General features: G+C 44.6%; 1 protein-coding gene across 6 annotated transcripts in view; it reads right to left on the bottom strand.

Moving 5' to 3' along the window:
* The window catches only part of LOC118396324 (Krueppel-like factor 8), an 83,221-nt gene that overhangs the window by 14,968 nt on the left and 41,430 nt on the right, over positions 1-26,823 (bottom strand). For 5 of the 6 annotated variants that reach the window (XM_052465346.1, XM_052465348.1, XM_052465347.1 and 2 more), the window contains exon 2: positions 22,761-22,943. In XM_052465346.1, coding sequence (XP_052321306.1) covers positions 22,761-22,943 — 183 coding nt within the window. Of the gene's footprint in view, positions 1-22,760; positions 22,944-23,445; positions 23,608-26,823 lie in introns of those variants that run through there. The other variant, XM_052465350.1, reaches the window with a different exon arrangement.

Genomic DNA, 26,823 nt, shown 5'->3' with positions numbered 1-26,823 from the left:
ATCTAGCATGGAGCAGTACACAACAGCCCTATCTAGCATGGAGCAGCACACAGCAGCCCTATCTAGCATGGAGCAGTACACAGCAGCCCTATCTAGCATGGAGCAGCACACAACAGCCCTATCTAGCATGGAGCAGTACACAACAGCCCTATCTAGCATGGAGCAGTACACAACAGCCCTATCTAGCATGGAGCAGCACACAACAGCCCTATCTAGCATGGAGCAGCACACAACAGCCCTATCTAGCATGGAGCAGTACACAACAGCACTATCTAGCATGGAGCAGCAAAGAGCAACAGCCCTATCTAGCATGGAGCAGTACACAGCAGCCCTATCTAGCATGGAGCAGCACACAACAGCCCTATCTAGCATGGAACAGCACACAATAGCCCTATCTAGCATGGAACAGTACACAACACAGCCCTATGTAGCATGGAGCAGTACACAACACTGCCCAAAGCATGGAGCAGCACACAACACAGCCCTATCTAGCATGGAGCAGCACACAACAGCCCTATCTAGCATGGAGCAGTACACAGCAGCCCTATCTAGCATGGAGCAGCACACAACAGCCCAATCTAGCATGGAGCAGCACACAACAGCCCTATCTAGCATGGAGCAGTACACAACAGCCCTATCTAGCATGGAGCAGTACACAATAGCCCTATCTAGCATGGAACAGTACACAACACAGCCCTATGTAGCACGGAGCAGTACCCAACACAGACCTATCGAGCATGGAGCAGTACACAACACAGCCCTATCTAGCATGGAGCAGTACACAACACAGCCCTATCTAGCATGGAGCAGTACACAACAGCCCTATCTAGCATGGAGCAGTACACAACAGCCCTATCTAGCATGGAGAAGCACACAACACAGCCCTATCTAGCATGGAGAAGCACACAACACAGCCCTATATAGCATGGAGCAGCACACAACAGCCCTATCTAGCATGGAGCAGTACACAGCAGCGCTATCTAGCATGGAGCAGCAAACAGCCCTATCTAGCATGGAACAGCACACAACAGCCCTATCAAGCATGGTGCAGCACAACAGCCCTATCTAGCATGGAGCAGTACACAACAGCCCGATCTAGCATGGTGCAGCACAACAGCCCAATCTAGCATGGAGCAGTACAGAGCAGCCCTATCTAGCATGGAGCAGCACACAACAGCCCTATCTAGCATGGAACAGCACAGAACACAGCTCTATGTAGCATGGAGTAGTACACAACACAGCCCTATCTAGCATGGAGCAGTACCCAACACAGCCCTATCTAGCATGGAGCAGTACACAACAGCACTATCTAGCATGGAGCAGTACACAACACAGCCCTATCTAGCATGGAGCAGCACACAACAGCCCTATCTAGCATGGAGCAGTAGACAACAGCCCTATCTAGCATGGAGCAGTACACAACACAGCCCTATCTAGCATGGAGCAGTACACAACACAGCCCTATCTAGCATGGAGCAGTACACAACACAGCCCTATCTAGCATGGAGCAGTACACAACACAGCCCTATCTAGCATGGAGCAGTAAACAACACAGCCCTATCTAGCATGGAGCAGTACACAACACAGCCCTATCTAGCATGGAGCAGTACACAACACAGCCCTATCTAGCTTGGAGCAGCACACAACACATCCCTAAACATGGAGCAGCACACAACAGCCCTATCTGGCATGGAGCAGTACACAACAGCCCTATCTAGCATGGAGCAGCACACAACAGCCCTATCTAGCATGGAGCAGCACATATCAGCACTATCTAGCATGGAGCAGCAAAGAGCAACAGCCCTATCGAGCATGGAGCAGTACACAACACAGCCCTATCTAGCATGGAGCAGTACACAGCAGCCCTATCTAGCATGGAACAGCACACAATAGCCCTATCTAGTATGGAACAGTACACAACACAGCCCTATGTAGCATGGAGCAGTACACAACACAGCCCTAAGCATGGAGCAGTACACAACAGCCCTATCTAGCATGGAGCAGTACACAACAGCCCTATCTGGCATGGTGCAGCACAACAGCCCTATCTAGCATGGAGCAGCACACAACAGCCCTATCTAGCATGGAGCAGCACACAACAGCCCTATCTAGCATGGAGCAGCACACAACAGCCCTATCTAGTATGGAGCAGCAAAGAGCTACAGCCCTATCTGGCATGGAGCAGCACACAACACAGCCGTAAGCATGGAGCAGCACACAACACCAGCCCTAACTAGCATGGAGCAGCACACAACACAACCCTAAGCATGGAGCAGTACACAACAGCCCTATCTAGCATGGAGCAGTACACAACAGCCCTATCTAGCATGGAGCAGTACACAACACTGCCCTAAGCATGGAGCAGCGCACAACACAGCCCTATCTAGCATGGAGCACTACCCAACACAGCCCTATCTAGCATGGAGCAGCACGCAACAGCCCTATCTAGCATGGAGCAGCACACAACAGCCCTATCTAGCATGGAGCAGCACACAACAGCCGTATCTAGCATGGAGCAGTACACAACACAGCCCTATCTAGCATGGAGCAGTAAACAACACAGCCCTATCTAGCATGGAGCAGTACACAACACAGCCCTATCTAGCATGGAGAAGTACACAACACAGCCCTATCTAGCTTGGAGCAGCACACAACAGCCCTATCGAGCATGGAGAACACACAACACAGCCCTATATAGCATGGAGCAGCACAGCAGCCCTATCTAGCATGGAGCAGCAAACAACAGCCCTATCTAGCATGGAACAGCACACAACAGCCCTATCTAGCATGGAACAGCACACAACAGCCCTATCTTGCATGGAGCAGCACACAACACAGCCCTAAGCATGGAGCAGTACACAACAGCCCTATCTAGCATGGTGCAGCACAACAGCCCTATCTAGCATGGAGCAGCACACAACAGCCCTATCTAGCATGGAGCAGCACACAACAGCCCTATCTAGCATGGAGCAGCACACAACAGCCCTATCTAGTATGGAGCAGCAAAGAGCTACAGCCCTATCTGGCATGGAGCAGTACACAACACAGCCCTATCTAGCATGGAGCAGCACACAACACAGCTGTAAGCATGGAGCAGCACACAACACCAGCCCTATCTAGCATGGAGCAGCACACAACACAACCCTAAGCATGGAGCAGTACACAACAGCCCTATCTAGCATGGAGCAGTACACAACAGCCCTATCTAGCATGGAGCAGTACACAACACTGCCCTAAGCATGGAGCAGCACACAACACAGCCCTATCTAGCATGGAGCAGTACCCAACACAGCCCTATCTAGCATGGAGCAGCACGCAACAGCCCTATCTAGCATGGAGCAGCACACAACAGCCCGATCTAGCATGGAGCAGTACACAACAGCCCTATCTAGCATGGAGCAGCACACAACAGCCCTATCTAGCATGGAGCAGCACACAACAGCCCTATCTAGTATGGAGCAGCAAAGAGCAACAGCCCTGTCTAGCATGGAGCAGTACACAATACAGCCCTATCTAGCATGAAGCAGTAAACAGCAACCCTATCTAGCATGGAGCAGCACACGACACAACCCTAAGCATGGAGCAGCACACAACAACAGCCCTATCTAGCATGGAGCAGCACACAACACAGCCCTATCTAGCATGGAGCAGTACACAACAGCCCTATCTAGCATGGAGCAGTACACAACAGCCCTATCTAGCATGGAGCAGTACGCAAAAGCCCTATCTAGCATGGAGCAGTACACAAAAGCCCTATCTAGCATGGAGCAGTACACAACACAGCCCTATCTAGCATGGAGCAGTAAACAACACAGCCCTATCTAGCATGGAGCAGTACACAACACAGCCCTATCTAGCATGGAGAAGTACACAACACAGCCCTATCTAGCTTGGAGCAGCACACAACAGCCCTATCGAGCATGTAGAACACACAACACAGCCCTATATAGCATGGAGCAGCACAACAGCCCTATCTAGCATGGAGCAGCAAACAACAGCCCTATCTAGCATGGAACAGCACACAACAGCCCTATCTAGCATGGAACAGCACACAACAGCCCAATCTTGCATGGAGCAGTACACAACAGCCCTATCTAGCATGGAGCAGTACGCAAAAGCCCTATCTAGCATGGAGCAGTACACAACAGCCCTATCTAGCATGGAGCAGCACACAACAGCCTTATCTAGCATGGAGCAGCACACAACACAGCCCTATCTGGCATGGAGCAGTACACAACACAGCCCTAAGCATGGAGCAGCACACAACAGCCCTATCTAGCATGGAGCAGCACACAACAGCCCTATCTAGCATGGAGAAGCACAGAAAAACACAGCATAGCATAGGGAAGGAGAAAAAGAACCCAACAGTAGAGAGAAGCAGCACAGCTTTGCCCTGGCCAAACCAAAGGCCAAGCACTGAACCTAGATCTTCTACACACATACGCTGCAAACTTGTCAGTGAGAGACAGCTATAAGGGATGATGTGCTATTCTTAACCCTACCAAAACTAGCCTACATCACAACAACGACAGAGTAGACACCGGTAGACCCAGAAAAGAGAGGGGATTCAGTCAGGGTTCAAAATAACAAATAGGCCAGGTTACATGTTATTGGTCAAAAAAAGAGTGAGAGAGCAAAGGAGTGGGTGGGGGTGGTGGAGAGAGAGAGCGAGAGAGAGACAGAAGGAGAGTGGGTGGGAATGGCCTCCAGGTTGCCATGGAAACTTGGAGGTATCAGCTGACTCGTTTTTTCCCTCATTATATCTTCACGCCCACCCACTCCCTTCCTCCCTCGCCCCCTTTCCTTCCCTCCATCCCTCTCTCTGGTTCCACACCCTTTCACCTCGCCCTCTCATGTTAGTCTGTTTGTCCTCCACACCTTCCCTCCATCTCTCTACCTCTTTACTCCCCTTCTCTCTGTTTCTTTCGATCCATCTCTCTCCCATATCCCCTTTCCCAATGGTTTAGATTAGACTCATAAGTTCAGACACCCACTGTTCTCAGCTGAAACACTTCAAACGGAGATCCTAACAATCTGCCAGAAATGAAAGCCCATTACACACTGACAGAAGAGAGAGGCTGTGTCAGAATGAAACCCCATTACACACGGACAGAAGAGAGAGAGGCTGTGTCTGAAATGAAACCTCATTACACACTGACAGAAGAGAGGTTGTGTCTGAAATATATATTTTACCTCTTGTGGATGTTATTCGAAAACATAATGTTAACTTTCACTGCTATGCGGATGACACACAGCTGTACCATTTCAATGAAACGTGGTGAAGCCCCAAAATTGCCCTCGCTAGAAGCATGTGTTTCAGACAAAAGGAAGTGGATGGCTGCAAACTTTCTACTTTTAAACTCGGACAAAACAGAGATGCTTGTTCTAGGTCCCAAGAAACAAAGAGATCTTCTGTTGAATCTGACAATTAATCTTGATGGTTGTACAGTCGTCTCAAATAAAACTGTGAAGGACCTCTGCGTTACTCTGGACCCTGATCTCTCTTTTGATGAACATATCAAGACTGTTTCAAGGACAGATTTTTTTCCATCTACGCAACATTGCAAAAATCAGAAACTTTCTGTCCAAAAATGATGCAGAAAAATTAATCCATGCTTTTGTCACTTCTAGGTTAGACTACTACAATGCTCTACTTTCCGGCTACCCGGATAAAGCACTAAATAAACTTCAGTTAGTGCTAAATACGGCTGCTAGAATCCCGACTAGAACCAAAAAATTTGATCATATTACTCCAGTGCTAGCCTCTCTACACTGTCTTCCTGTCAAAGCAAGGGCTGATTTGAAGGTTTTACTGCTAACCTACAAAGCATTACATGGGCTTGCTCCTACCTATCTCTCTGATTTGGTCCTGCCGTACATACCTACACGTACGCTACGGTCACAAGACGCAGGCCTCCTAATTGTCCCTAGAATTTCTAAGCAAACAGCTGGAGGCAGGGCTTTCTCCTATAGAGCTCCATTTTTATGGAACGGTCCGCCTACCCATGTCAGAGACGCAAACTCGGTCTCAACCTTTAAGTCTTTACTGAAGACTCATCTCTTCAGTGGGTCATATGATTGAGTGTAGTCTGGCCCAGGCTCTGGAGCAACGAACCGCCCTTGCTGTCTCTGCCTGGCCGGTTCCCCTCTTTCCACTGGGATTCTCTGCCTCTAACCCTATTACAGGGGCTGAGTCACTGGCTTACTGGGGCTCTCTCATGCCGTCCCTGGAAGGGGTGCGTCACCTGAGTGGGTTGATTCACTGATGTGGTCATCCTGTCTGGGTTGGCGCCCCCCCCTTGGGTTGTGCCATGGATCTTTGTGGGCTATACTCAGCCTTGTCTCAGGATGGTAAGTTGGTGGTTGAAGATATCCCTCCAGTGGTGTGGGGGCTGTGCTTTGGCAAAGTGGGTGGGGTTATATCCTTCCTGTTTGGCCCTGTCCGGGGGTGTCCTCGGATGGGGCCACAGTGTCTCCTGACCCCTCCTGTCTCAGCCTCCAGTATTTATGCTGCAGTAGTTTGTGTCGGGGGGCTAGGGTCAGTTTGTTATATCTGGAGTACTTCTCCTGTCCTATTCGGTGTCCTGTGTGAATCTAAATCTAATTCTCTCCTTCTCTCTTTCTTTCTCTCTCTCGGAGGACCTGAGCCCTAGGACCATGCCCCAGGACTACCTGACATGATGACTCCTTGCTGTCCCCAGTCCACCTGGCCGTGCTGCTGCTCCAGTTTCAACTGTTCTGCCTTATTATTATTCGACCATGCTGGTCATTTATGAACATTTCAACATCTTGGCCATGTTCTGTTATAATCTCCACCCGGCACAGCCAGAAGAGGACTGGCCACCCCACATAGCCTGGTTCCTCTCTAGGTTTCTTCCTAGGTTTTGACCTTTCTATGGAGTTTTTCCTAGCCACCGTGCTTCTACACCTGCATTGCTTGCTGTTTGGGGTTTTAGGCTGGGTTGCTGTACAGCACTTTGAGATATCAGCTGATGTACAAAGGGCAATATAAATACATTTGAATTTGAATTAGAAATGAAACCCCATTACACACTGACAGAAGAGAGAGAGGCTGTGTCAGAATGAAACCCTATTACACACTGACAGAAGAGAGAGAGGCTGTGTCAGAATGAAACCCCATTACACACTGACAGAAGAGAGAGAGGCTGTGTCAGAATGAAACCCAATTACACACTGAAAGAAGAGAGAGACGCTGTGTCAGAATGAAACCCCATTACACACTGACAGAAGAGAGAGGCTGTGTCAGAATGAAACCCCATTACACACTGACAGAAGAGAGGCTGTGTCAGAATGAAACCCCATTACACACTGACAGAAGAGAGAGAGGCTGTGTCAGAATGAAACCCCATTACACACTGACAGAAGAGAGAGAGGCTGTGTCAGAATGAAACCCCATTACACACTGACAGAAGAGAGAGGCTGTGTCAGAATGAAACCCCATTACACACTGACAGAAGAGAGAGAGGATGAGCCTGAAATGAAATCCCATTACACACTGACAGAAGAGAGGATGTGTCTGAAATGAAACCCCATTACACACTGACAGAAGAGAGAGAGGCTGTGTCTGAATCAAACCCTATTACACACTGACAGAAGAGAGAGAGGCTGTGTCAGAATCAAACCCTATTACACACTGACAGAAGAGAGAGAGGCTGTGTCAGAATGAAACCCTATTACACACTGACAGAAGAGAGAGAGGCTGTGTCTGAATGAAACCCTATTACACACTGACAGAAGAGAGGCTGTGTCAGAATGAAACCCCATTACACACTGACAGAAGAGAGAGAGGCTGTGTCAGAATGAAACCCTATTACACACTGACAGAAGAGAGAGAGGCTGTGTCAGAATGAAACCCCATTACACACTGACAGAAGAGAGGCTGTGTCAGAATGAAACCCTATTACACACTGACAGAAGAGAGGCTGTGTCAGAATGAAACCCTATTACACACTGACAGAAGAGAGGCTGTGTCAGAATGAAACCCCATTACACACTGACAGAAGAGAGAGAGGCTGTGTCAGAATGAAACCCCATTACACACTGACAGAAGAGAGGCTGTGTCAGAATGAAACCCTATTACACACTGACAGAAGAGAGGCTGTGTCAGAATGAAACCCTATTACACACTGACAGAAGAGAGGCTGTGTCAGAATGAAACCCCATTACACACTGACAGAAGAGAGAGAGGCTGTGTCAGAATGAAACCCCATTACACACTGACAGAAGAGAGAGAGGCTGTGTCTGAATGAAACCCTATTACACACTGACAGAAGAGAGAGAGGCTGTGTCAGAATGAAACCCCATTACACACTGACAGAAGAGAGAGAGGCTGTGTCAGAATGAAACCCCATTACACACTGACAGAAGAGAGAGAGGCTGTGTCAGAATGAAACCCCATTACACACTGACAGAAGAGAGGCTGTGTCAGAATGAAACCCCATTACACACTGACAGAAGAGAGAGAGGATGTGTCTGAAATGAAATCCCATTACACACTGACAGAAGAGAGGCTGTGTCAGAATGAAACCCCATTACACACTGACAGAAGAGAGAGAGGATGTGTCTGAAATGAAATCCCATTACACAGACAGAAGAGAGGCTGTGTCTGAAATGGCAGCCCTGTATATCCTTGTCCCTGAGCGGGCCCTAGTCAAAAGCAATACATATGAGCAACACCAGGGGAGATAAACTCTCTCTCTCTGACCCAACTCCTTCTTCTTAAACTTCTTAAACCCTCTCCTGTCTCTCGTTCTCCCCATCTCTCTCCCTCTTGCCCTCCCCAGTCTCTCTCTCTCACCCTGTCTCTCTCTCTCACTCCCTGTCTCTCTCTCTCACCCTGTCTCTCTCTCTCACCCCCAGTCTCTCCCCCGTCTCTCTCTCCCCCGTCTCGTCCTCACCCCCCGTCTCTCCCCCGTCTCTCCCCCCGTCTCTCCCCCGTCTCTCACACCCTGTCTCTCTCACCCTGTCTCTCTCACCCCCAGTCTCTCCCCCATCTCTCTCCCTTACTCTCACCCCCCCCTCACACCCTGTCTCCCCCCTCACACCCTGTCTCTCTCCCCCCGTCTCGTCTCGCCCCCGTCTCTCTCTCCCCCAGTCCCCCTCCTCTCTCTCTCAATATAAGGGCTTTATTGACATGGGAAACACGTTTACATTGCCAAAGCAAGTGAAGTCGACAATATACAAAAGTGAAATAAACAATAAAAATGAACTGTAAACATTACACACAAAAGTTCCAAAAGAATAAAGACATTTAAAATGTCATATTTGTCTATATACAGTGTTGCAATGATGTGCAAATGGGTTGTATTTACAATGGTGTTTGCTCTTCACTGGTTGCCCTTGTGGCAACAGGTCACAAATCTTCTTGATATTTTCGTACATTTGGCAGGAGGTTACACTGCCCTCCTTTTGGGCTCCCGAGTGGCGCAGCGGTCTAAGGGACTGTATCTTAGTGCAAGAGGCATCACTGCAGTCCCTGGTTCGAATCCAGGCTGCATCACATCCGGCCATGATTGGGAGTCCCAAAAGCCAGAAAACAGCCGTTGAATTCCACAACCACCTAAAGGAAAGTGATGCCCAAACCTTCCATCACAAAGCCCTAACCTTCAAGGAGATACCTAGAGAAGAATCCCCTCAGCCAAATGATTTTGGGGCGCTGTTCACAAATACACGAGCCCTAGGACAGCAACACAATTACACCCAACCAAATGACGAGAAAACCAAAAGAGAATTACTTGATAAATTGTCAAGAATCATCCCCCAAAAAACTGAGCAAATTGGAATTCTACCTTGCCTGAAAAAAAGAGAGTAAACTGACCCAAAGCTAAGAAAAGCTTTGACTATGTACCGACTCAGAGCCTTGCTATTGAGAGAGATCACCATAGGCAGACTGCCACATTTGGACAAACTCCCGTATCTGTTAGGTCAAATACCACAGTGTGCAATCCAAGCAGCAAAATGTGTGACCTGCTGCCACAAGAGTAGGTCAACCAGTGGCTCAGAAACACCAAAGTAAATATAACCTATATCCATCTGCCTATTTATCTCCCCCCGTCATTTGTACATGCTACTCTTTGCACATTGTCAAAACATTGTATACAAAGCTTTTGTAACATGTTTTAATGTTATAATAGATTTGAATAATGACATATTTTAAACTTTGTTGTTCTCTTGAAACGTTTGTGTGTAATGTTTACCGTCTGAATTTTTGGTCTGTGTTTTGTTTCATTTGCCAATAAAGCCCAGTGTAATGGGAGTGAAATTGAGAGAGACAGAAGAAGAGGCACTGTCACCCTCGCTGGTCCGTAATGATGGAGTGAACACTGTTGTGTTCCAGCTATAACTAGAGATGTCAGATGGGCTCCACATTCACCTCTCTCTGTTTCTTTATCTCCTGTCATTGATACACTGGTTACGTTAGTTCCGTACGTTTCCATATGGCTTGTTGTGGTAGTTGTGTTATATACAGAGGGTCCAAAGTTATTGACACCCTTGATAAAGATTCTTATGAATTCCTAAGTTTAGTATTTGGTCTAACACGCAATGACTACATTAAGCTTGTGACTCTACAAACGTTTTAGATGCATTTGCCGTTACAAGCCTGATGTGGTCATTGCGTTCTAGGAATATGGGACCAAATACTAAACTTTTGACTACTTTATTTATAAGAATCTTTAGGGATCAAAATGATTGACACCCCTACCTTTTTGAGAGAGAAAAAAACATGACTTATTAAACAAAATCTCTTGATGGGCACACTATATGTGATATTAGCTGTGGAGCACGCAGGAAGTCCTGCCAACACACAGCACTCTGCCGTCCACCCTAACTGCAACCTCTACACTGTATAAAACACCCACTCTGGTCTGACTGTACGCACGTACCAACCAATCAAATCTTCCCTTCTCACAGACAACTTCAACAACCACCTTTATACTTGTAAATACTGCCTAAATAACAAAGCAGCTGTACATGAACATGCTATACGTGACGTCAGAGCTCTCTTCACACCTCTGTATGGGCTTTGACTGACATCCATTCTGAACTTGAGCACCACGCGCTGAAAGAAGCTGCCCCCCCCCCCCATCCCTAACGCTAATTGGGAAACTTTTGCACAATTGATGCTGTTTGAGTGGGGGAAATGCTGTAAATTAAGCAGCTCAACGTATTTTGAAAGACGTTGAGGATTATAATAACAATGTTGCACCTATTCCAGGACAGTCCTACTATGTTACTGAATGGATCCAGAGTATTTTCCAGAATATTCTATCTATCTTACTGAATAGATCCAGAGTATTTTCAGATTTCGTTATCAACACATACGGTGTAAAGTAAAGTGAATATAAAATGCACATAAAATCAAGAGTGTAATGTTGAGGATTTACTCATGTCAGGTCCTCACAATTAGTCTAATATTTCTCCCATAAACGACAAACTGTTCCACTTTGAAAAGAACGTTGATGACATCTGTTCCTCATTCACTCAGCCTATTGAGTCCACTGGTCCTACTCACACAGAACTACCCTACACCTTTGACCTATTTCTCCCCCTCTCTTTTCAGATGAAATCCTGCGACTCGTGAGGTCCAGCCGTCTGACAACCTGCCCACTCTACCTCATCCCCTCCTCCCTCCTCCAGACCATCTCTGGAGACCTTCTCCCATTCCTCACTTCCCTCATCAACTCATCCCTGACCAATGGCTGCGTCCCCTTTGACTTCAAAATGGTCTATGTCGCTCCCCTCCTCAACAAACCAACACTCTACTCCTCTGATTTCACAAAAACTACAGACAGGAATACCTTCTTTCTTTTCAAAACACTTGTGCGTGCTGTCTCTGACCAACTAACTCTCTCAGAACAATCTGCTTGATCCTAACTAGTCAGGCTTCAAGACGGCTCACTCAACCCAGACTGCTCTCCTCTGTGTCACGGAGGATCTTCTGGACCCCTAACCAGTCAGGCTTCAAGACGGCTCACTCAACCCAGACTGCTCTCCTCTGTGTCACGGAGGATCTTCTGGACCCGTAACCAGTCAGGCTTCAAGACAGCTCACTCAACTGAGACTGCTCTCCTCTGTGTCACGGAGGATCTTCTGGACCCGTAACCAGTCAGGCTTCAAGACGGCTCACTCAACTGAGACTGCTCTCCTCTGTGTCACAGAGGCTCTCTGCACTGCCAAAGCTGACTCTCTTTCCTCTGTTCTCATCCTCCTAGATCTATCCACTGCCTTCAACACCGTGAACCATCATACCCTCCTCTCCACCCTCTCAGGTCTGGGTGTCTAAGGCTATGGATTGCATCATACATGGCAGACCGATCCTACCAGCCAACATGGAAAGGATCTGTGCCTGCACCACATACTCTCACTACTGGTGTCCCCCAGGGCATGGAACGAGGCCCACTCCTCTTCTATCCCTATACACCAAGTCACTCAGCTCCGTCATATCCTCACATGGTCTCTCCTATCACTGCTATGCAGATGACACTCAACTATTTTTCTTCTTTCCCCCTTCTGACATCCAGGTGGTGACATGCATCTCTGCGTGCCTGACAGATATCTCAGCTTGGATATCACCACCTCAAGCTCAACCACGACAAGACGGAGCTCCTCTTGGGGATGGCCTGTCCGCTCCATGACCTCTCCATCCCGGTTGACAACTCAAGGGTGTCCCTCCACAGTGTGTCTTGGCGTGTTGCTGGATAACAAACACCCTGTCGTTCACTTGACTCCCCCACCCTAACTAGCTCTGACTTTGCTGGTCATTTCTTTATTTTGACCATTTTTACTTACTGTGACTGTCCGACCTAGCTATATTAAGGTACATGCACTGTAAGTCACACTGGATAAGAGCATATGCTAAATGACAAAACAAAGTGTGTATGTATATACAGTGGGGCAAAAACGTATTTAGTCAGCCACCTATTGTGCAAGTTCTCCCACTTAAAAAGATGCGAGAGGCCTGTAATTTTCATCATAGGTACACTTCAACTATGACAGACAAAATGAGAAAAGAAATCCAGAAAACCACATTGTAGGATTTTTAATGAATTTATTTGCAAATTATGGTGGAAAATAAGTATTTGGTCACCTACAAACAAGCAAGATTTCTGGCTCTCACAGACCTGTAACTTCTTCTTTAAGAGGCTCCTCTGTCCTCCACTCATTACCTGTATTAATGGCACCTGTTTGGACTTGTTATCAGTATAAAAGACACCTGTCCACAACCTCAAACAGTCACACTCCAAACTCCACTATGGCCAAGTCCAAAGAGCTGTCAAAGGACACCAGAAACAAAATTATAGACCTGCACCAGGCTGGGAAGACTGAATCTGCAATAGGTAAGCAACTTGGTTTGAAGAAATCAACTGTGGGAGCAATTATTAGGAAATGGAAGACATACAAGACCACTGATAATCTGCCTCGATCTGGGGCTCCACGCAAGATCTCACCCCGTGGGGTCAAAATGATCACAAGAACGGTGAGCAAAAATCCCAGAACCGCACGGGGGGACCTAGTGAATGACCTGCAGAGAGCTGGGACCAAAGTAACAAAGCCTACCATCAGTAACACACTACGCCGCCAGGGACTCAAATCCTGCAGTGCTAGACGTGTCCCCCTGCTTAAGCCAGTACATGTCCAGGCCCATCTGAAGTTTGCTAGAGAGCATTTGGATGATCCAGAAGAAGATGGGAGAATGTCATATGGTCAGATAAAAAACTTGGTAAAAACTAAACTCGTGTTTGGAGGACAAAGAGTGCTGAGTTGCATCCAAAGAACACCATACCTACTGTGAAGCATGGGGGTGGAAACATCATGCTTTGGGGCTGTTTTTCTGTTGAGGGACCAGGACGACTGATCCGTGTAAAGGAAAGAATGAATGGGGCCATGTATCGTGAGATTTTGAGTGAAAACCTCCTTCCATCAGCAAGGGCATTGAAGATGAAACATGGCTGGGTCTTTCAGCATGACAATGATCCCAAACACACCGCCCGGGCAATGAAAGAGTGGCTTCGTAAGAAGCATTTCAAGGTCCTGGAGTGGCCTTGCCAGTCTCCAGATCTCAACCCCATTGCCAACAAAGGGTATATAACAAAGTATTGAGATAAACTTTTGTTATTGACCAAATACTTATTTTCCACCATCATTTGCAAATTAATTAATTAAAAATCCTATAATGTGATTTTCTGGATTTCTTTTCTTCTCATTTTGTCTGTCATAGTTGAAGTGTACCTATGATAAAAATTACAGGCCGCTCTCATCTTTTTAAGTGGGAGAACTTGCACAATTGGTGGCCGACTAAATACTTTTATGCCCCACTGTACATGTATGTATATACACTACCGTTCAAAAGTTTGGGGTCACTTAGAAATGTGTTAGTTCATCCAAGTTTATCATTTCATAAAGGCTAATTGATCATTAGAAAAACATTTTGCAATTATGTCAGCACAGCTGAAAACTGTTGTACTAATTAAAGAACCAATAAAATCTGGCCTTCTTTAGACTAGTTATGTACCTGGAGCATCAGCATTTGTGGGTTGGATTAAGCTAACACAATGTGCCATTGGAATACAGGAGTGATGGTTGCTGATAATGGGTCTCTGTACGCCGATGTAGAGATTCCATTAACAATCGGCCGTTTCCAGCTACAATAGTAATTTACAATATCAACAATGTCTGCACTGTATTTCTGATCAACTTGGTGTCATTTTAATGGACAAAAGAAATGTTGCCTTTCTTTCAAAAACAAGGACATTTCTAAGTGACCCCAAACTTTTGAACAGTAGGGTATGTATGAGTGAGTACATGTGTGAATGTTTATGTGTATATATATATATATGGTATGTATCTATGTATATAGGTATGTATGTACAGTTGAAGTCAGAAGTTTACATAAACCTTAGCCAAATACATTTAAACTCAGTTTTTCACAATTCCTGACATTTAATCCTGGTAAAAATTCCCTGTTTTAGGTCAGTTAGAATCACCACTTTATTTTAAGAATGTGAAATGTCAGAATAATAGTAGAGAGGATGATTTATTTCAGCTTTTATTTCTTTCATCACATTCCCAGTGGGTCAGAAGTTTCCATACACTCAATTAGTATTTGGTAGCATTGCCTTTAAATTGTTTAACTTGGGTCAAACATTTTGGGTAGCCTTCCACAAGCTTCTCACAATAAGTTGGGTGAATTTTGGCCAATTCCTCCTGTCAGAGCTGGTGTAACTGAGTCAGGTTTGTAGGCCTCCTGGCTCGCACACGCTTTTTCAGTTCTGCCCACAAATGTTCTATAGGACTGAGGTCAGGGCTTTGTGATGGCCACTCCAATACCTTGACTTTGTTGCCCTTAAGCCATTTTGCCACAACTTTGGAAGTATGCTTGGGGTCATTGTTTATTTGGAAGACCCATTTGCGACCAAGCTTTAACTACCTGACTGATGTCTTGATGTTACTTCAATATATCCACAACCTTTTCCTGCCTTATGACGCTATCTATTTTGTGAAGTGCACCAGTCCCTCCTGCAGCAAAGCACCCCCACAACATGATGCTGCCACCCCGTGCTTCACGGTTGGGATAGTGTTCTTCGGCTTGCAATCCTACTTCCCCTTTTTCCTCCAAACATAACGATTATGGCCAAACAGTTCTATCAGACCAGAGGACATTTCTCCAAAAAGTACGATCTTTGTCCCCATGTGCAGTTGCAAACCATAGTCTGGCTTTTTTATGGTGGTTTTGGACCAGTGGCTTTATCCTTGCTGAGCGGCCTTTCAGGTTATGTCGATATAGGACTCGTTTTATAGATACTTTAGTACCCGTTTCCTCCAGCATCTTCACAAGGTCCTTGCTGTTGTTCTGGGATTGATTTTCACAGGCTGTTTAAAAGGCACAGTCAACTTAATGTATGTAAACTTCTGACCCACTGGAATTGTGATACAGTGAGTGAATAAATAAGTGAAATAATCTGTCTGTAAAAAATTGTTGGAAAAATTACTTGCGTCATGCACAAAGTAGATGTCCTACCCAGACTTGCCAAAACTATAGTTTGTTAACAAGAAATTTGTGGAGTGGTTGAAAAACAAGTTTTAATGACTCCAACCTAAGTGTATGTAAACTTCCGACTTCAACTGTACGTATTACATTGATGGAAGCAACAATTTATCCGCAATATTAAAGCTGATCCACTCCCTAAAATTAAAAATATATATATATTTATTATTACTAAAATGTCAAGTGTAAATGTTCCCTTTTAATTGCTACCAAGGTTATGCACATGCTTTCGATATTTCTTGGGTAAGAAACATTTAAAATGAGCCCTATCCATATAGACCAATTCCCATAGACACATGCAGGCACACACACACCCTAGGGTTAATACTTAAACATAGCCTATATCCAGCAGACAACAACAACAACAACAACAAGCCTCTCTGGCAGAGCTGACTGACATCAAACTGTGTCTTTACAACCTAATTGTCCAAATGTTGACAGTGTGTTTATACCCTGTGATACTCCCTCAGCCTATAGACCTTAGTAATAACCTTCAATTAGCCTCACTGTAATCTGTGCTTTAAAAGCAGGGTGGAACCCAACGTTGATTGTAGATACAACAGCTTAAAACACAGAATCTAAGACACCAACACACAAAATGAAGAGCAGTCGGTCAAAGACAACAAACATGTCAGTGTAAAGTCTTGAATGTTCTGACAACCCAACATGACACACACACACACACACACACATACATAACCTAACGTGGAGTTACTGTTATTTCTGGTCCAGGAGGAAAAATTGCTCGCACTGGCCAACGATGACATCATCACTCTGCACCATGACTGATTGTGGGTGAATAGGGATGGAACGCTAGCTGCATCCTAGCAATACTACAGTAATGTGTGGTGAGTGTGTGTGCGTGTAAATGGAGTGGGTAGAGTGGGTGTGTGTGTGTGTGTGTGTGTGTGTGTGTGTGTGTGTGTGTGTGTGTGTGTGTGTGTGTGTGTGTGTGTGTGTGTGTAAATGGAGTGGGTAGAGTGGGTGTGGTACACATCTTTCTGCATTAGCGCTCCAGATAGCTGGAGGACAAGTCCCTGGGTGTGTGTGTGTGCTTCTGTGTGTGTGTGCTTCTGTGTGTGTGTGCTTCTGTGTGTGTGTGTGTGTGTGTGTGTGTGTGTGTGTGTGTGTGTGTGTGTGTGTGTGTGTGTGTGTGTGTGTGTGTGTGTGTGTGTGTGTGTGTGTGTGTGTGTGTGTGTGTGTGTGTGTGATTCAAATGAAAATGTGTATTTCTAGCAGGCAACAAGTTTTGTGTGTGTGTGTGTGTGTGTGTATGTGTGTCTTTGTGTGGGTTTATCTGTGTGTGCGCGCATGCGTGTCAGTTTTACTGTGTGTATTTGTTTGTGCCTTTGGGTGTAGTAGTGGTGTGTTGTGGGGGATGGAGGGGAGAGTTGCAGGGGGGTAGCAGTGAAGGGGTGGAGGAGGGGTGTGTGTGTGAGGGGTGTGGGCAGGCAGGCTCCAACTCCCACCAGAGCCCCGTTGCCATGGCTACCAGAGAGCGGAAGCCTTCCTCGATATATCCTATTAGGGCCTAGGCGAGACTCAGAGAGCAAGAGAACTTCTGTGAGTGTAATGTTAACTGTTCATTTTTATTGTTTATTTCACTTTTGTTGATTATCTACTTCACTTGCTTTGGCGATGATACCATATGTTTCCCATGTCAATAAAGCCCTTATATTGAAAAAAAAGAGAGAAACTGATAGTGGTAGCCGGGGCGAGAGAGAAAAGGCGTGAGGGTGAGGAAGGGAGAGGTGGTAAGGGAGGGGAGTGACAAAGCAGGGTGTGAATGTACACTACCATTCAGAAGTTTGGGGTCACTTAGAAATGTCCTTTTTTTTTAAAGAAAAGCACATTTTTTATCAATTAAAATAACATGAAATTGATCAGAAATACAGTGTAGACATTGTTAATGTTGTAAATGACTATTGTAGCTGGAAACGGCAGATTTTTTATGGAATATCTACATCGGCGTACAGAGGCCCATTATCAGCAACCATCACTCTTGTGTTCCAATGGCACGTTGTGTTAGCTAATCCAAGTTTATCATTTTAAAAGGCCAGTTGATCATTAGAAAACCCTTTTAGAATTATGTTAGCACAGCTGAAAACTGTTGTTCTAATCAAAGAAACAATAAAACTGGCCATCTTTAGACTAGTTGAGTATCTGGAGCATCAGCATTTGTGGGTTCAATTACAGGCTCAAAATGGCCAGAAACAAAGGCCTTTCTTCTGAAACTCGTTAGTCTATTCTCGTTCTGAGAAATGAAGGCTATTCCATGCGAGAAATTGCCAAGAAACTGACGATCTCGTACAACGCTGTGTACTACTCCCAACACAGAACATTCTGGCTCTAACCAGAATAGAAAGAGGAGTGGCAGGCCCAGGTGCACAACTGAGCAAGAGAACAAGTACAATAGAGTGTCTCATTTGAGAAACAGACGCCTCACAAGTCCTCAACTGGCAGCTTCATTAACTAGTACCTTCAAAACACCAGTCTCAACGTTAACAGTGAAGAGGCGACTCCGGGATGCTGGCCTTCTAGGTAGAATTCCAAACAAAAAGCCATATCTCAGACTGGCCAATAAAAATAAAAGATGAAGATGGGCAAAAGAGCACAGACACTGGACAGATGAAGATTGGAAAACAGTGTTATGGACAGACAAATCTACGTTTGAGGTGTTCGGGATCACAAAGAAAAACATTTGTGAGACGCAGAAAAAATGAAAAGATGCTGGAGGAGTGAACCATCTGTCAAGCATGGTGGAGGCAATGTGATGGTCTGGGGGTGCTTTGGTGGTGGGAGATTTGTTCAGGGTAAAAGGGATCTTGAAGAAGGAAGGCTATCACTCCATTTTGCAACGCCATGTCATACCCTGTGGACGGCGCTTAATTGGAGCCAATTTCCTCCTACAACAGGGCAATGACCCAAAGCACAGCTCCAAACTATGCAAGAACTATTTAGGGAAGAAGCAGTCAGCTTGGTATTCTGTCTATAATAGAGTGGCCAGCACAGTCACCGGATCTCAACCCTATTGAGCTGTTGTGGGAGCAGCTTGACCATATTGTACGTAAGAAGTGCCCATCAAGCCAATCCAACTTGTGGGAGGTGCTTCAGGAAGCATGGGGTGAGATCTCGTCAGATTACCTCAACAAATTGACAACTAGAATGCCAAAGGTCTACAAGGATGTAATTGCTGCAAATGGAGGATTCTTTGATGAAAGCAAAGTTTGAAGGACACAATTATTATTTCAATGAAAAATCATTATTTATAACCTCGTCAACGTCTCGACTACATTTCCTATTCATTTTGCAACTCATGTCATGTATATTCTCATGGAAAACAAGGACATTTCTAAGTGAGCCCAAACTTTTGAACGGTAGTGTGTGTACTGTACATCTCATTGAGTGTGTGTATGTCTCTCTTTTCCCATCTCCCTCTCACTATGTCCATCTCTTACACCCATTCCCTATTCTCTCAGTCTCTATCCATTTCCCAGTTCCTTGTCTGGTAAGGTCCAGACCAGGGTCCTGTTTAGCACAAAATGGGAGATTTATTTTTTATTAATTTGAACAACAAAATCATGACCTTTTCCCCCAGGTTAACTCCACATATGTCATACTAAACAGTGCCCAGTAGAGCCCCTATAAAGAGCCCAGAGTAGAGTCCAATAGAGCCTATGTAGCAGTTAGTTTGTCAGCTGTGTTTGGGAACTTAAGGCATTAAGCTGTATCCCAAATTGCAGCCCATATCCACTTACAGTGCACTACTTGTGACCAGGCCTATAGGGCTCTGGTCAAAAGTCGAGCACTGTGTAGGGAATACGCTGCCATTTGGGACGAACCCCTTATCTCTGGACAGGAAACCCACTATCCTGCTGTGTTCTTACTGGGCGGCTTCCTTGAAGGGTGGCGCACGCACGCACGCACGCACGCACGCACACACACACACACACACACACACACACACACACACACACACACACACACACACACACACACACACACACACACACACACACACACACACACACACACACACACACACACACACACACACACACACACACACACACACACACACACACACACACACACACTAGGCCTAATGCAACTGTGACCCACCCTATCTGCCCACCCCTCCTCACTCTCTTTCCACCCCTTTCTTTCTCTCTCTCCCCCTCTCCCCTCTGAAAGCTCTCCCAGGTAACAACAAATGTTCCCACAACTTTAGAGAAAGTTCTCTTAAAGAGTCTCATTAAGTCACGAACTGACGTTTTTATAGGAATGTCCCCGTGATGTGCAAGGAATGTTTCCAAGAAACCACCCCCTTAATGTCAAATACAACTTACCCAGAAGATCGTGGTTACCATTTTTTCGGAATATAAGACAAATGTTCTTGACACGTTTCATAGGAACGTGGCAAACACATTCATGTGTCCAGTTTTCTGTTAGGAGAATATTCCATCAACGTCCCACCCAACATGTTCTCAGAACATGAGATATTAAAAGTGGAATTGACAGCATTTAGCAAAAGGTCGTTTTCACACTTCCATCAATTCATGCAATGTTTGGGAATGACGTAGACTAAGGCATTTGTGAAAGTTCTATAGCAATATAGAGTGGGAAAGCAGCCATGCGTTTGGACAAGAAATAGACACTGCAGTAAATAAAACCAAATAAAAACATCTGTCTCATCCAGGACCGGAGTCTAGGCAGAACGGTGCGCTATAGCCAATCATAGGTACAGTAGGCCTTTATGCAAATAAGCCATCTGACATAATTCACTTTGAACTGGACTGTGTGTTTACAGGCAGTAGGGCCTATATGTAAATACCACAGGATTCCTCTGACATTTGGGAACTTTACAGTCCTATTGATCAAACAACCACAGTCATGCACACCAACAAGATCAACAACTAATGCTAGCCAGAGTGAGATTAGATCAAATCTAACGAGGGAACATTAGATAAACGCTCTCAAACTTTTTCAGCTAGTTGGCCATCAGTTTTGAACAAATTAATTTCTTCAAAAATGAAGGAGAAGCGAAGGAGAGAGATAGCTAAATGTCAAGGTCCTGGAGTAGCCTAGCCAGTCTCAAAATCTTTGGAGGGAGTTGAAAGTCCATGTTGCCCAGCAACAGCCCCAAAACATCACTGCTCTAGAGGAGATCTGCATGGAGGAATGGGCCAAAATACCAGCAACAGTGTGTGAAAACCTTGTGAAGACTTACAGAAAACATTTGACCTCTGTCATTGCCAACATATATAACGTATAACAAAGTATTGAGATAAACTTTTGTTATTGGCCAAATACTTATTTTCCACCATAATTTGCAAATATATTCATTAAAAATCCTACAAAGTGATTTTCTAGATTTTTTTCTTCTTATTTTGTCTGTCATAGTTGAAGTGTACCTATGATGAAAATTACAGGCCTCTCTCATCTTTTTAAGTGGGAGAACTTGCACAATTGATGGTTGACTAAATACTTTTTTGCCCCGCTGTAGTTAGGCTGTCCAGAAGAAAACCTAACCCATCCTCCCTAGGCACTTGATAGTTGTAAGCAATAGGGTGAATGCACTTCAATGTAAATCTCAGCTCTGTTAAAAAGTACACTCAAGAAAAACGTATTGATCATAGTGATTGAGGAGTGTCATTAAAACAGTTTAATATGCCCCACCAACATTAGACAAACTACAAATAAGTCAATCAAATCAATGACGTGAGAATTGTGAAATGAGCTAATAACTGACACAGACATGGTGGCGTAGCAGGAAGATCTGAATGCTGTGAGGTCAAATCCCAGCTGAGGACATGTTGAATAATAATTACTGTATAAATGAACATGCACGATGTCATCATGTGTGTGAGTATCCCTTGCCAACAGACAAAAAGTGCTGTGAATGGTGGTTGGTTCACCAAGGCGTGATGTGTAATGAATGTCTTTTTTGTGGGGGGGGGGATGTTTCTTTGGGACCATCAGGCCACAACTGGCAACGTTCCCATTAAACATGTCTAGAACATGAATATCTTACATTCTGAGAACATGGCAACCCGTGTTCTGTGTATGTTTGAAATGATGTTGATGGAATATTCTCTGAACCCGCAGAAAAATACCAGCGGAACTTTATGGGTAACATTCTCTCGCTACAGCTCACCCAACTCATGCACAGAGAAATGTAATGTAGACCTATAGAGCTGGCATCATTTCCCTTTCCGTATGACAGGGAATCTGTCCTACGCAATACATTCACCCGCAGTCGTCTTATCTGCACCAGGACTGTTCAATTCCGGTCCTGGAGGGCCGAAACACTTCTGCTTTTTGTTTCTACCTGGTAGTTAACTACACTCACCTGGTGTCCCAGGTCTGAATCAGTCCTGATTAGGAGAGGATGAAAACCAGAAGTGCTTTGGCCCTTCAGGACTGACAATGAACAGCCCTGCTCTACACCCTTCTCTCTCTAACACTCTCTCTTTCCTCTCCAGCCCCCATTTCTTCTGCCCTTTCTAACAATCTACAGACAGACCCAGACTCGATTTCCTGTAGCCTCTCTCTCTCTACAACCATCCACCCAGAACTCTTTCTCTTCAATTTAAGTCATCTATCCCCCTCTTCTTCACCACCCCACACTCCCCAAACCCTCCATCCACCCATTCCTCTACACCACTCTTCCACACCTCATTCAATCTCTCACCGTGGACTCCACCTCCTGTGGTTCTGGTTTGATGTGTACTGAGGGCATGTTTTCTTCTTCCTCCTGGGTATGAGGCTCTGTCTTGGGTTCCTTCTTGGTCAACTTGGGCTGCTGGGGTTGGGACTCCTTCTTGGGTTGTGGTTGGGAGCTGGCACCACCGCTGGCCTTAGGACTCGACAGGCACTGCAGAGGAGAGGGAGAGAGAGGACTGTTGGCCACATAATACATATAGATCACACACACAGAGAGAGAGAACTGTTAGCCACATAATACATATAGATCACACACACACACACACACACACACACACACACACACACACACACACACACACACACACACACACACACACACACACACACACACACACACACACACACACACACACACACACACACACAGAGAGAGAGAGACAGACAGAGCGAGACACACACAGTTATCTGTACAGGGGCACAGTTAGACTACTGCTACACTGGGAGATAAGACATGTTAGCCAACTGCTACATACGCTGACATGCAACAGACAGATGCAATAGAGGATGGGTGAGATAGAGGTAGAGAGGGAAAGACAACAGAACCATTAGAGGAGAGGTGAGAACAGGGGGGATGGGGAGGAGTAGAGACAGGTAAGAAGAGGAAATGACAACCAGAGTAGTGCTACCCACACAAATATACCCAGCATTACCTCTTCTCAAACTGTAGGCCTACTACTCAGAAACAAAAATACTAATTTGGTGTAGAGAGAAATACAATAAAGAGTAGTCTTATGTGAGAGGAAAACAGAAGGAAATAGGGACATATATGTAGCGAGAGAGAGAAAGCCTAATCCTTGCCCTGCTAGTAAGTTAATGAGACCGAAAGAGAAAGAGAGAAACAGGGAGGAGTAGCTCAACAAGAATGTCCCCTCCCTCTCTCTCACTGGTAGACAGTCACACCCTTCTCTAGAAGCAGAGGGGAGTGGACAGTCTCTCTCTCTCTCTCTCTCTCTCTCTCCAAAGCAAGTGAAATAGATAAAACAAAAGTGAAATAAACTAAATGAACAGTAAACATTACACTCACAAAAGCTCCAAAGGAATAAAGACATTTCAAATGTCCTATTATGTATATATATATACAGTGTTGTAACAATTAGCAAATAGTTAAAGTAGAAAAGGGAAAATAAATCAACATAAATATGGGTTGTATTTACAATGGTGTTTGTTCTTCACTTGTTGCCCTTTTCTTGTGGCAACAGGTCACAAGTCTTGCTGCTGTGATGGCACACTGTGGTATTTCAGTTGATCAAAATTGGATTTGTTTCTGAATTCTTTGTGGGTCTATGTAATCACACACGCGCACACACACACACACACACACACACACACACACACACACACACACACACACACACACACACACACACACACACACACACACACACACACACACACACACACACACACACACACACACACACAGTAACGCAATTACGGTTTGACTCAAGTTCTCACTTTAAAATGTATGCCAAACAAAAAACATTGATTTCAAAGTTTAACCATAAACCTCTATGCACAAGGACTAAATAAACAATTTACAAAGAACATTTCACAAAAACATATTTACTGGAAGAACTGCAGAAGTTCAGTGACAGAATTACAGGAAAATCTCCCTCAGCTATTTATGCGACCAAATTCTCCAAAAACTCGTAAATATCGGCTACGAATTATGATTAAAAGATGTCTGCAGAAAGAATTGAGGTGTCAGCTATGAAAAAAAAATTGGTTATTGAAGTACAGTAGGTGAAGTGGATTTACATCTGGTAACGGAATTACGGTAACGGAATCATAGGTCCCTGATCTGTACTCTACACAAATTCATAATTATGTTTATGAATATCATTCTCTTCATGGTGATGTACCTGGGAACTCAAAAAGGTAGACATTAGCAATATCCTTATTTTTGCATATTTAGGTATTATTCTAAATCACTAGCTCTTATTGTAATGAGCTCGACCCCCAAACAAGAGCACATTTGGTTGGTCCAGACCAGATCAAATGTGAAAGGATCCTAGATGTCTATGGTTCCCAAGTTTGGACAGTACAGCACGGTAGAGCACAGGGTCCGGTTTCCTGGAAGTGATGGAACTTAGCATCTTCCCATCAACGGCCAAACATGCGTTTCAGGAAGGCCAAGAAGATCGTCAAGGACCTTCATCAAGGCCAAATCACAATGAAGAGAGAATGGTTGCTACGTGCGTCATTGGAGCATGTGACGATACTGATAAGGTCGGAAAAAAAAGGAGCGCTGCACTCGGATCAGCTTTGTCAAATAAAATCTCTTTCCTTAACATTATAATTATTCAACAATACTGACGACAGATCAGCTCCTCGAGAGATATTACAACGCTACAGCTGCAAATACTGAGGCGGCTTATTGTAACTCTTACCCAATGAAAGAAAATGCACTAAATCACAATTTGGTACATCATTGCTGTTAGGCTACACATATATCAAGACAAATTACAGACAGTAGCCTAAAAAGTAGCAAAATACAACTCAATTGATTGAACATTAAATGTATGTCAATGTGATATACTTTAATGCAGTCATCTTGGATTTCATTTGAAGCATCATTTTATAAGTCGCTTGTCTGTATCAATTGCAAAGACATTGGCAACTTTGTATTTCTACTGGAGTCAACTTTATTCTGAAGTTATCGGCAGTCAAACCATGTAATTCTTTGTTTAGCGCAGGTCTTCTGTGTATAAAGTGATGCTGGAGTACAAAAAAATACATCTAACGACGCACTGTTCTACGAGTGGTCTGAGGCAGGCGTTAGATTAACGGTAGAGTTCAGTACAGTAAACCCAGCATGCACATAACGTACTGAAGACCATTGTTTTCTTAGAGCCTGGTGAGAGAGTGGTTTTCCTATGGTTATTTTGCATACAACCTTCCCACAACGTTCTGGGAATGGTGTAGGATAGTTGCTTGGCTTTGGAACACTCTCAGAACATTTAAGGAACTTGACAAAACAATGTTATTTTCTTTGGTATTATAACATTTATCCATTTTGTTCATGTTATAGGAAGGTTTTCCAACTGGTTTGACATTGGGAATGTTCTCAAATGGTTTCTTAACGCTCTCTGAACTATGTTCTTCTGTGGGAATTTCAGTACTTCGGCAAGTTTTCCTCACAGCTGTATGTATAGTCGTTTTCTCAGAACATTAAGAAAGCTTTCCATAAAAAAAATTTAAAAAAATAAACGTTAGTAACATTACAAAAAAAACTTCCTAAAAACATTAAAAAACATACATTTTGTTGTCAGCATCAACAAAACTCTCATTATCCTCGATCTTGTTAAGTGTGTTTAGGTGTGTTGGCCTCTCACCTGATCTTAATGAGTGCTTGTTTCCTTAAAAATGGGGTCTGTTTTAACAAACAAAAATGAACAGGTTCATATGAGTAAAAAGAAAACATATCATGATGATATCACCAACCTGGTGGCGTAGTGGACTTTCCATGGATACATAACAAAAGATAATAGGTTTGAATCTCATTGACGCTGTGACACAATAAAAAAAATCAAATGCGATTGCATGATTAAAGCCTAAATAAAAATGAATTTCCATGTGTCCCATCTGTGCTCGGAGTTCAAAGCAGTTAACCTAAAACTAGCAGTGTTATTAAAAGTCGTATTGAAACATTTAGCTCAAGGTTTTTAAGGAGCTACCTGCAGATTCGTGCAGGGTAGTAACGTCATGAGTTGGGATTATGGTTAATTGTTTTAACAATAGACGATCGGAGTGTGCCAGAGCGCAGAACAACTGATGAATATACGAACGCTCAACACCGGTTGAAATTATCCCGATGTCGGCTAAAAAAAACATAATTAAATTGTTGCCAGTAGCACAATTACAGTCACTCAGCTCTGCTAGGGGGAGTAAAATGGTCAGAGTGGGGTGTTCTCTCATCATGTGTCTGGAAGTAGCTAGCCAATGTTAGCCAGTTAGCTTGGGTGTTTGACTGCCGTTGTGAGGTCATAACGTTCGGACCAACCTTTACTCATCGGTCAGAGAGTCCA

The sequence above is a fragment of the Oncorhynchus keta genome, chromosome 17 (genome assembly GCF_023373465.1).
Source record: "Oncorhynchus keta strain PuntledgeMale-10-30-2019 chromosome 17, Oket_V2, whole genome shotgun sequence".
Classification (NCBI taxonomy): domain Eukaryota; kingdom Metazoa; phylum Chordata; class Actinopteri; order Salmoniformes; family Salmonidae; genus Oncorhynchus; species Oncorhynchus keta.
This window is presented reverse-complemented; position numbering and strand designations above follow the sequence as displayed.